This window comes from Phalacrocorax aristotelis, chromosome 1, assembly GCF_949628215.1.
Source record: "Phalacrocorax aristotelis chromosome 1, bGulAri2.1, whole genome shotgun sequence".
Classification (NCBI taxonomy): Eukaryota; Metazoa; Chordata; class Aves; order Suliformes; family Phalacrocoracidae; genus Phalacrocorax; species Phalacrocorax aristotelis.
In genome coordinates this window covers 139,543,154-139,555,601 of record NC_134276.1, presented here as the reverse complement: position 1 = coordinate 139,555,601, position 12,448 = coordinate 139,543,154, and the positions used below count along the sequence as shown (strand labels likewise).

General features: G+C 41.9%; 1 protein-coding gene across 3 annotated transcripts in view; it reads left to right on the top strand.

The window, feature by feature from the left end:
- The window catches only part of ETV6 (ETS variant transcription factor 6), a 147,755-nt gene that overhangs the window by 47,381 nt on the left and 87,926 nt on the right, over window positions 1-12,448 (top strand). Inside the window, exon 2 of one of the 3 annotated variants that reach the window (XM_075112139.1) lies at window positions 1,511-1,634. The exons of 1 other annotated variant lie outside the window; for it this stretch is intronic. In XM_075112139.1, the coding sequence (XP_074968240.1) occupies window positions 1,511-1,634 (124 nt within the window). Of the gene's footprint in view, window positions 1-1,507; window positions 1,635-12,448 lie in introns of all 3 variants that reach the window. One more of the 3 variants, XM_075112130.1, reaches the window with a different exon arrangement.

Genomic DNA, 12,448 nt, shown 5'->3' with positions numbered 1-12,448 from the left:
GGAGGTTGAGGCAAAACTTCTGGTTCTGTGTAAGCGACTGAGCAGCAAGCTGATAGCAGCACCTTGTGCCAGAATGAGCTTGGCTTGCTTTGAAGTGGTGGCTGAGACATGCAAGACTTTCTAGTTGCTCCGTGTCCTGTTTCTTTTTGGACTTGTCGTGTAGTCTGCATGAAGAGTTTTCTGCTTTGGTAAATTCAGTTATTTACTCATGTTGAACAAATCTCTTCTTCCCTTTGCTGGTGGTGAGGGTGCTAATGTTAGGTTCTGCAGGTGCCTCTGTCAGCCTCAGTCTAGTTCCCTGCCATGTGGCTGCAATAATGTGGTGGTTCATAATGGACGTAATTACCTTCTCTTGCTCCAGCACCAAGTTTGTCTTTTCCATTTGCCAGAGATCGGGGTTAGGGTGGGGAGCTGCACATGAACTTTCCTGCAGCTGCTCAGAAATGAAGGTAGCTCCTTTTGCTTCTGTATGTATGTGGATGTAAACCCATGCTGTTTGTACTGCCGTCATTAAATGTCAGCAGCATGGTTTTGGGGAATAATATGCATTGTCTTCCAGAAAGCATATGCTAATGACTTTTTTTAATGCTCCTGTAAAATTGTGGCTGTTTATTTACAGAGGGTATAATTTGTGCTGTGATTGGAGTACAGGCTTAGAATATGGAAGAATTTTCCCATCAGATCAGAAGAAATTTCAGTCTTAAATTTCTTGGCAGACATTTTCAGAAATAAAAACCTACCAGTGAACAATTATGAAATTAATGCAACATTCACAAATTGCCCTTAACTCTATTTGACTGTCCTTGCATAGCTGCATTCTGTATGCTGTCTTGCAACCAAATAAGTAAGTTAAACTACTTCACAGAAAGTGCTAGTAATTACTTCAGGCAAGAAAAAAAAAGTACTACGTTAGTCAATGGTAAATAGAGTAGTTTTTATTAATATAGTTTTCAGCAGCAAAGGCAAAACTAGTTGCTTGCTGTCCTTTAAAATGCTATGAAGGAATAAAGTGTTAAATACTTAATAAATGTGCTCAGATAATGACTGATTTGTTAACATAAGTGGTTTTGGCACTTTTTGTAACGGTATGTATGCATGTATCATGGAGTTGCTGTCAGATTTTCACCAACATAAAAAACCTCAGTCTCCCCACTTGTGTGTCACTTCCCTTTCCTCCCTCAGCAAATTTCTGAGAAGACCCTTGGAAACTTCGTGGACTGTTTGAAAATTAAATCTGTCACCCTAAGAACTGTTTATCCCCTGGCTGCAGCGCTGGGCAGCACGCCACCCACGCAGCGCTTGCCCGCAAGCGGACAGGCTGCAAGCTCCGTGGCTCCCTGGGCAGCCAGATGCATCTCTAGTGCTGCTCGCCCCCACCACGCACACATGCTTCCTTCCTTCCACCCACTTCCCCCTCCCCTGCCTCGGTTTCACACCTCTGTTCCAAAGTTCACGTTGTCCTCTCTCTTTCTCTCTCCCTCCCCCACCCCCACTTTCTTTTTAACAGCAGGAAAGAATTTCGTACACACCTCCAGTGAGCCCGGTACCAAATTACACTTCGTCACCACTACATGTCCCAGTGCCTCGAGCGATCAGGATGGAGGAAGACACAATCAGACTGCCGGCACACCTGCGTGAGTGTCAGCGTGGAGGCTTCTTACATTCTTGGATTGAGGAGGGTGCGGGGTGGGGTGAGAAGGTGTTTCTATTTTTATGGAAGACAGTGGGGAAGCCTCCTGGCTTTAGACTTTTTAAAAAATCTTTAGTTGGTTTGGTTTTTTAAATATTCTTTTTAACCAAAGGAAATTACTCTTAAATACAGTACGTTATATCTCCTGCATCCCCTGTCAAGGATTTGGCTTAGTTCTCATGACAGGCACAAATGTGGAGGTTTTCTTTTGATGGGAAGTGCTATGTTTCCTTCCATGGTATAGGAATTGCTCAGCAACGTTCTGCAGCTCAAGGTCAGAGTTTCACAAACTGTGGCACGTGGGGTGCATTTGTACTGTGGGTATTTTCAGGTTGTTATGGGTCTCAAATACTCCTGGTGCCCAGGCTCTCTACTACAGCTTGGGTGCTGACTGAGGCAGTGGGAAAAGAGGAAGAATGAGCTTAGCTGTGCACAAAAGGATGCTGCACAGGAGGAAGGGCATATCACTGACATTGGAACAAAAACTGGAGCTGGGGGCAAGGCAAGGGACAGGCGCTTCCTTGCTGAGATGATTTAATGTTTGAGGAATAGGAAAGGCCAAGGGCTGTTGGCCAGCGAGAGATGAATTAGTGAGATAGGATGGGGACAAGGAAGAGTGGAATTTTCCTTTTTGGAGGGGAAGCAGTTCTGAAGTAAATTGAGAGGTTTTAAGTAAACTTTTGTCAGGCGTACATTCCAGGGGTACTTGAGTGACAACAAGTAACAGGGCCAGGAGCAAACATAACTTTGTGTGTTGCCATCTGACAAATAGGTTTGGGATTTCGGAGGGAGGAAAAAAAAGCCTGTGTTTATTACAAGAGATTCTCATTCCTGTCCTCAGCTTGTCTTCCAGGCACACTTCTGGGTGGAAACTGTGCTCCCAGTGCTTCTGTAATCCTGTGCTCACTCACTTGCTGGCCACCAAGTTGCACTGCTCCAAGGTTGCTTGTTGCCCACGCTGCATTCTCCACAGTCCTGTTTTCATCTGCAGCTGCCTCTTACTCTCTCCCGCATGTGCTGTAGTGTAGCTGAGGTGGTACCTTTTCTGTGCTTTCTGATGGAATGGGAGCTGGTGTTGCAGCATTTCTGACCATCTGGTTGCAGCCTGAGTATCCCCAAGCTCCCAAGCCCTGCTTGCCCATGTGTGTGGCTGCTGGCCTGTTTTCCCAGCCCCAGGAGGACTTGGTGCTACACTTACAGGGCATTTCTATGCTTTGCCCAAGACTTAGATACAAAGAAACCAGCACAGAAGCAGTTGTTCTCCAGCAGTTCTTTTCCCCACTGTGGCTTTTAATCCCTGAGGTGTGGTTTTTTTTTTCTTTTTTAACCTCATTGCATTAGTTGGTACTATTTACTTCTGCTGTGGGAGCTGCTGTTGTCTCCACAGCCAGGATCATGGCTGGTTTTCCAGTTACTTACTGCCCTCCCCACTGGGTCTGACAGATGCATAAGGCAGGAAGGCAGAGACCCTTGATACTGGAAGTGGTGGGGCACTGTTTACTACCTGCTTCCTTCCCATCAGCTAGCCAGTGTGCTAGGTCTAGTGAAGCTTCCTCTCAGTCAAAACTTTTTATCCAATATTTTTAGGTGTGATCTAGCCTTTCACCTTGATTTTTGTTTTGGATTTTCTTATCTTTTGATTGGCACATTTTTAAACTTGCAAGGAGTCTTCTTTCCCATTAGTGTTTCCACATAAATCTGACTTGTAGTGTAAAAACACAGATGATTAATCATTAAATATCTGTGGAATAGTCTTCCACAAAGTTAGTGTCTCAGGTCATAAACAACATGGAGCACATTTACGTAGCCTTACCAGTTCTAGTCCCTGGTAGTATAGTATTTTGTAGCTCAGTATGCAGTCAGTTTTAACCTAAACACTGTCACCAACCAGCTGACCCAAACACTGCTAGAACCACTGTTTAAAGTATATAGGTACATAGCTAGGCCAGAAGGGACCACTATGAATTCCTAAAATGATCTCTGATATAACTTGAGTTGCAGAACTTAACTCAGTAACTCCCGTGTTTAGGTCCAGTAACTGAGCTACAGCATGTGATGCAGAAAGAGTTCTGCTCTTCATGTAAATACTTTGGTGATGGGGAGGATATAAGTTCTCTACATGTTCTTTCGATGCTTAATTATCCTCCTTATTTGCTTTTTTTTTAAGTGCCCTATTTATAGTTTGAATTAGTCAAGCTTCAGTTTCCAACTATTAGATCTCATTATCTCCTTTCCTGCTAAATATTGTCAAAAGACGACTACTGATATAGGTGCTTTTAGATAAAGTCACTTCTTAACCTTTTCGTGGCTAAACTGGATAGGGAGAGAGGTTCTTAAGGCTGTCAGTCTTCCTGTAAAGCTTCCAGATCTCATAATTCTGTTTGCATTGTCTCTGTGAACTGTTTTCCCTCTTCAGATATCCTTCTTAAAGTGAGGACAGCAGAACTGAAGATCATATTTCAGGAGTAGTCTTCCTAATACCAGGCATTAGAAATAACTAAGTGCCTTTTGGATCTTAGGTCATGAGGTTTAAGAGGTATTAACATGGGATTTTGCAATTCCTGCATGGACTCCTCTCTCTATATATAGATGTATTCTTATATATTTTTTTTATTTTTTTTAAAAGATGTGTCTGAGAAGACAGCTTTGGTCCTAAATCCAAACTGCCTTAGAAGTCAGGTGAAGTAGCCCATTTCTGGTTCAGGCTGTGGTACTGTGTGTGAAGATCGGGTTCAGATCCACAAAGTCTGAGGGCTATCTAGGTCTGAGGTTTTGTTTGGTTCCAGCCCTATTATTGTTTTTGTTGATGAGGTGAAGTGTAATAACTTGTCTGAACCCTCACTCATTCCAGTGCAACAGGGAGCTATGGTAAGTTTCTCCAGTTACACACAGAGCTGGTAGCTTGTCAGGCCTCCAGTCATTCTCTGTTTCCATGGCATTCTGATGGCATTTACCAAAATAAAGGCAGAGTTCAGTCCTAACCCATACATCTTCATGTCTGCCAGCTTGCAAGTTCAAGAGCTATGCTACAGGTGCAGCTGAAAACAGCAGTTGGACCATACAAAGGCAGAACTAGAGACAAATGTTTCAGATGGAATATGAAGTGCACTCTGTGGGTTCAGACAGTGTTTTATGCCTTCCTATTAGTGAAATTTCACTGTTTCTAATGTTTAAGAGCACTCTGAAGGTGTTAACAGCCAATAGTATCAGGACAATTAGTAGAGCAATTTCCTTTGGTGCAATAAATTATTTCTCACTGTTTGGTGAGCAAATGGGTCTCAGCTGTGCTGAGCTGATTTGATCCAAAGACTGGAAAAGGGAGAAGTGCAAAGTTTAGAAGGGTGGAATGCGGATCTGTCTTTACTACAATCATGCAGGGGAGGACTCCTTCTCTGTCATCAACACAGCTAGAAACATGCAGAAACCCCTTTTCCTGATGGTGATGTGGAGGCACTTTCCCTTTCTCACACAGCCTTTCTTGTTTTAATTATCTGCTTTCTTCCCAGCCTACTCTATTCCTATAGGTTAGAAGTACAATGTATTCAGTCTTAACTTTAAAGCTCTGGGAGAGTGAGAATAATTTTCTGGTAATACACACCTTTCTTTGATGCTGTACTTCTCTGTAAGGGACTTTTGACCCATACTCTTAAACATACTTGTTTGCCTAACTCCACTTCTTACCTAGTAGCTGAATATTGGGGGCACTGTAAACAGAGTAGCAGCAAGGAGCTGGAGAATATGTTGTCTTCTATTTTAGGTATGTAGTCAGAAAGTACGGTGATCTCCAGTTCGTTCTTTGTCTCTAGTGCATATTCTGTGGTAGCTTTGCAGCATATCTGATCTCTGCTAGACTGCATTAATGTCAGATAGAGGGATTGTTTGGAAAATGGACATGTTTACTGAGGATTCAAGAGAAGCAAGTTCAACTCCCACCCAAGGCTCTGCCCTTGGTGACCTTGGACATCTTGTTTTAGTTTCCCTGCTGTAAAATGCAAAAACCTGTGAGTGTAAAGACTCTTAAAAGGTGTGAAAAATAATACAGTCACTCCCCAGATATTGTGATAATGATAATGAAGAATGCTAAGGTAGGTAGAAGTCCTGAAAGTCTCTGAGGAACCTTATTCCATATTACAATGGAGAGAAAGTTCTTCCCCCTCCCCCCCCAATCTTTTTGTCTGGTACAGTGTCATTAGTTACTCGTTTTGTGCTATGGCCAATACCTTGTGGTAAAAAGTTCTTGGAACTGGATAGAGGATACTGCATTTAAGAGATGAATGTAAGAACCCTTCCCTGTGTCTATTAATATGCTCTGAATCACAGGGAAAATAGCTTTTTCCTTTTTTGTAATATGCAAGATGAAAATAAGGTGGCTTGCCTTCTACAACAGCAACTGTAAACATGTGCCAAAATCTTCATGGTATTCTTTGTCTCCTTCAACATAAAACTTCTTCAACAAGAGACACAGAAATATCAGTGCTGAAGAAGGACTTGTTGCGTGCCCTGATCCTGTGCAGCAGCATTCCCCCTTGTACAAATTGACAAATGTGCAGTTTGATTTTTATCTCTGTAGGGCATCTTCCCTTGGGAATGTGTGTGTTTGTTTCGGGAGATGGACCTCATGGATAAAGACTTTAGTGTTTTCTATTGATAAAAGCATGAAAAAGAATTCATTTCTTCCTCTAAGGTAGTTTCTCTTCTTTCTTTAGTGTTCCTTCCTTCATATGCCTGCAGCTCATTGTCATAGCAAGGCATACTGCACATACTTTTCTGTATACATGAAGTAATCTTGGCAACAACTAATTTTTCTTGCTTTTTTTTCCCATTGAACCCCCAACAGCCTGCACTGATGTTCAGAGTAAAATGACACACTCTAGATGTCAGGATACCTGCATCACCTCATACGGGAGAACTTTTACATCAGGCCTGCGGTGGTGTTATCTTGACTGCACTTGCTTTTTGGGGGTTGCAGTGGTGGGGAAAGCTAAGGATCTATTTGTAAAATCCTTTGAGTACTTTTTGTTTTCAGTGTAGTCTTGGGTTCTGGTCTTTGGTTTTTCAGTGTGCGATATGTTCCAGACTACGGTTGATTTTGATGAACTTCAGAGTATCCAGACCTGTTCACATACAGCTAACGAAATAATGTTTTTTATTTCTGTATTTGTGTCCCTTGTAGTTACTGTTCTACTGCCTTCATTAGGGAGGACAGAAGGGAAATTTATTTAGTTTTCTGCAATGATTATGTTAAAGGCTTTATGTTTTTGGTGAGTGTTTCATAGGAATCTTTCTGCATGCCAATTTATATTGGTATTTGTTTTCTGATTTGGTGGAGACCAGTCCAGTGGCTGTGTATTAGCTTGACATCTTTGCGACCCTAGGGGTACCACATTCTGCAAAAAAGCCCTCTGTTTAACCCCCAAGTGTAGGCACAAGTAGTAGGGCAGGCCAGGCAGTTGGGCTCTCAGTTGGGCAGGTTTTTTAAACTAAGGCATTTATCAGATCTAAAGCAGTTTATTGTGAGTTTCTTTTTCCTGATCACACATTGTTGCTTATATGCATCATTTGTGTTTTATGGGCACCAGTTTTCTTTTTTTTTCTTTATTTTAAGGAATGCAGGAAACAATTAAGAGAAGGAGGAGGAAACAACAACACTGTCAGGGTTGCCAAGGATCCATTTTTTTTTTTCTGTATAGTGTCTATTAATTATGCTACTCCTTTTATTAATCCTTTGGCACCTGTTAATTATTCTGCAATTTTGGCTAGCAGCTGGAAAGCCACTTCGAAGCATTAAGCATATTGTTATTTAGTTGCTAGAATATTCAATGCATTGAACAGAAAGTATGTAGTGAGATGGGAAAAAAAGCCCTTTACCCTAAGCCACATTTAGAGCAGCAAGCAATAAAAATATTTGCTTTGGAAGGATCTTTGTGGAACGAAACTGACTGACGCACATACAGGGAAAATAAAATAAAAGCTGCATAAGACAAAGGGACTGTGAGAGGTGGCCAGAATGTCAAATTAATGACTCTGAGACCAATCCTGGTCCCACTGAAATGAGCACTTAAATTCCCACTGATTTTAACAGGGTTTGGACTGGCCTCTTTCTCACATGATTGGCTTCTTCCAGCCCCCTCTTTGCTTCTCTCTGACATTATGGCCACTTAAGCTTCGTTCCTCCCTCTTACTGTGCTTTATATGCTTGCCTTTTCTCCTAATCTTCTTTTCAGCTTATACTTCATTCTCTTTCTGGGTAGCTAGTCCTTTCCTAACCAATCCCAACCCACCACAAAAAGAAAAAAAAAAAGAATTAGGCCAGGACAGTGGCCATGCTTGCTACCACCTGACTGTCTGCAGTATTTAATCTTCTTGATGTTGCATCTTCTTCCACTTTGGGCTTTTCTTGCATGTTTATATTATGAGCTATGCAGGGCAGGGCCCATCTGCTTCCTCTTCAGCAGTGCCTCCTGGTCTTTCAATTTATAACTCATAATAATCTATTGACAGACTGTGGAAATCCCAGCCAGCCGTCCTGTCACCCTCAGTGACCATTACTTTGGTCAGCCCTAGTGAAGTGACTGTGCCCGCCTCCTTCATGGGTGTGAGTTACACCCAGTTGTTACGTTAGGCAAACAGGATGAAAATCACAAGCAAGGGAGATGTCGTTTAGCCTGCCTCCTACCTAAGGGTGGCCTCTTCTACAGGCAGCCTCAGGTGCTCCTTTGAATTTAACTTACCTACTCCAGCCTGTCTCCTGGGTGTTTCTTAGAGTGAATCGCAGGCCAAATTCAAAGTGATGATACAGGCAGGTAATTTGGATGGATGGGAAACCCAGTCTCAGGTTTACTCTTGCACCATGGCTGGGCACAGTATAGATGCAGCTGTTTTACTTCAGAGACCTCTATCCAGAATATGTTGCATTGGGGAGAGGGAAACCTCATTACTGACCTAGCTGGGAAAGTTGTGGCTTTTGGATCAGGAAAATCCTGCTTTACATTTTCTGGCATGGTCTTTGTTCATCACCCATGGGAAACTGAGCCCCTTGTTATGGGGTTAGCATCAGTGTGACTCAGAGGCAATTTAGCTATCACCCTTGATGCAAACAGCTGGCGAGTTGAACCCTAAGTCTGTTAGCTCCTTACTGCTGGCTGGTGACTCTGGCAGAGGCATCCAGGCTAAGTGCGAAAAAACTTGTTGTAAAGGCCAGTGCTGTGAGCTGGTATCTGCTCCTTGAAAGAGTAATTTATAGTCAAATGTGGGGGTGTGGTTTTTTGTTTTGTCTTTTTTTTACTGTACCTGGTTGTTACCCAGACAGAGTTAATGCAGCGGTTTCCTGCACCGACAGTCCTCAGTGGAAGTGTGTGGAGGGCTGAGACCCTTCCTGCCCCAGTGGGAACTTGAAAAGCAGTCCTGAGGTGGGAGAGTCAGACACCTGTGCTTCAGGGTATGCAGAGCCTGCAGTGTGGGAGTCCCAGTGGTGCTAAGCCAGTGTTTTACCCTCCTGGAAAGCTGCACTTCAGGATTTTAAATCTTCAAAACGCAGACTCACCTCTATTCAGAGGAGAAAGGAAGCCATGTCGCTTTAATCTGGGATTCAAGCCATTCCCTTGTGGAATTCCCCTGGAAAGTGTGTGGAGGAATAAGAAGGAAAAGCAGCAGGACATTTATGGTATTGCTGTGTTTGAAGCATTTTTAGTTTTGTCTTAAAGGGATGCTGTCAAGATTAGTGAACCTAAAATTAGCTTGCTTTTCTCTTTCCGTCCCAAATGTCTGTTTAAGTTTTCATTTGTGTTATGTTATAAATGCTTCCATGTTCTTTTTTTTAAGAAATTTAATTTAAAGAACCCAGTGTTCATAAATAGCCCTACAATTAAAGAAAACACAGAAGAGAAACTGTGTGTAAGCCATGACTAACAACTCCACAATAACAAACCATTGTGTGGTGAGCGCCTTGCAACAAAAGATAAGTGTGGTAGAAAACCCTGCGGAAACAACATAGCATGCATGCGATGTCCGCTCCCCTAATAAAAAACAGAGCTGAGCCTCTGAATATTGGAAGAGAGCACCACTGTCCAGCAATTTAGAGGAGCATGTAGTACGTAAGGAGAAACCTGCTGCAGCTTCAGGGTACCAGGGATTAATGTAATAGAACATGTGTATACACACACACACAGAGAAAGCAATTATTTTATGTCCTTTCTGAGAGGCTGTATTTCCTTCTTGCTACGCTTGCGCATCTTCTCTCCCCTATGCTGACACTCCTTGTGATTCTTGCCAAATACAGCCTGACAGAATCTCCATTAAAGAGGGTTCTACATCCATTTTACAACTCCCAATTTTACTGCTGGAGCACTAAATGATTTGTAAGTTTGTTGAATAAATTTTTGGTAAAATGGTTCCATCCAGATTTGGAGACCAAATCCAACACCTCAGCCAAGAGCCTCTTCTCAAGATTATTTTTCCAAAGAAACCTGGGAGGGCAAAGCACTTGTGCATCAGCCATTCCACTGTTGGGGATGCTTGTGTGCTGGCTGTGTTTTATGGAATGAGTAAGTTTGAATGTGTTTGCTCCTCCTGTAAACTTTGTTTCATGCAGGACCAGCACACTGCTATTAATGTAGCAGTGGTCTTTGTTCAGGAACTTAGGAGTTATTAGTATATTTAATAAGCATATGGTTGATGTTGTGAGTTAATACAGTCACCGTTGATTGGCTTTCTAGAGTCAAAGTATTGGGATACCTGCTCAGCTCCAAATCTTTGTTTATGAGTATGCATAAAAATCATACCCTGGGAACAGCCCTAAGCACCCTGCTTTATTTACTGCATATGACTGTCTGGTTTTGATCTCCACATACTTTTATATCCCACAGAAAGTGTCCATTCTGCACTGGCAGCAGGGTTAAGTAGCTCTATGGCAATTATACAGACCAGAAAATGAAAATGTTAAATTATACCGTGACAAGTTCAAATGAAATTAACATCTCTAATGATTAACCAACATATCCTTCCTGCGTTTAGAGTCCACAGGCATAGTATGGCGTGTTCTACAATCAGTGGAGAGGTAGGATGAGGGACTTCTGTGGCAAAATTCTCAGTGTTATGGGGGTTGATCTGGGGACAGTGCAAGTCTTCCTATCTGAGAGTTTACTGGATGGATCCTTGTAGCTGGAATTTCACTACCGAAGTCCCAGAGTTACTTGTAGCACTGGATTGCATGTGCTGCAAAAAACTGGACCTATTTCCTGTGGGCAAGCAATGTTCTACCCATGTCCTACATGGTCTTTGCCGTGTCGTGGTGCTGTGACGTGCAGAAGCGATGGTATCCTGATACAGGCTTTTGGCATCACATACTCCCTTCTCAAAGGAAGAGCAGTAGTTTCTATAGTTTCACTGACTTTTTAACTGTGCACCACTGGGCGTGCCCTGTGGGTGGAGGAGGAAGCAGTGAACTTGGTGACAGGAGTTCAGTCTGGAGGGTCTGACAACTGTACGGACCACAGTGAAGACCTGGTCTGAACAAACCAGTTGTAGTCAGCACTGTGAGAGTCAGCTCTTTGCCAGAGTGATAAATTTTGCAAATGCTTTCTGGTAAGGATAAGCTCTAGGAACATGCTCATTTCGGAGGAAAATACTGCAATACTGGCAATGAAATTGCACTATCTCAGCATCCTGCAAAAAGGTTTATTTTGTTAACTTATTAATATGTTCTCAGCATTCTCCCTCTTTCAGTTCTCCAGAAACATTTTTTTTATGTTTCCCTCAGGTGTCTTAAAGCTTCTTGTTTGCAGAACAAACCTCCCGAAGGGGCTGTGACCTGGTCAGGGCACTGACATTTTATTTTAAACCCACTAGCAGCAAAAAACCACAGAATATTTTTGAAGGGAAATTTCCTTTTTGGGTTTTTGTATCCCTGAAAGAATTTCCGATGTAGGCAGTCAGTAATTCCCAGCTACATACTTCCTGATAAGGAAACAGCTTCAATAAATGCAGCTATAAATAGCTTCCTTTTTATTTTTTAAAAATGTAGGGAGATTTATTTAGCCTTTCTTTCAAACCGTTGAAAGAAAGGGACAGTGTAGGATAAGAGTCTTAGGTTTGGCACCCATTGGCTCTCCAGAGCAACAAATTAAGATTTTTAATCTGCATCTGTACATTTAATTACATAAAGTTTAGATGTCTGTTCATTTCTGCTCATCCTTTTCACATCACTGTAGAAGAAAAAAAGCCCACCTTTTTATATGGTAAACATAAATTGCATTTTGCCTTCCTCATGAGGGGAAAAGCATTACCTGCTTTAAGAAGAATTCATAATGTTTTTGCTACATGCTTGTATTTTAGTGCTTCTCTTTCTATATGTAGTTTGTTAAGGTGCCTTGTCATCTCAGAATAAGTAGCATGATCTTCAACTGCATTTTTTCATGTTTACTATGGACGTGCTGTAGCAAATTAATAGTTAGACATAAATTCCCTTTTTTCTTAAAGTAACTTGCTGGGACAATTTTATGCAGTTAGTTTATAAACCATCTGAATTTTCTGCATAATCTCCCGCCTTTTTATGGTTCTGTTTCATGTATTTTTAATTTCATGCCTTTCACTTTGGACTCTTGCTAAAATTTTCCATTGCCAGTCTTGCTTTTCTTTTTTCTTTTAACAACACGAAACACACAGTACCTTCAGGAAAACAAAATTGTTTACCTACACAAAAATTTATAGAGATTAATAAATTGGGTGCAAGAGTTAGTGTAAAAATGTCTTTGCAGGTTA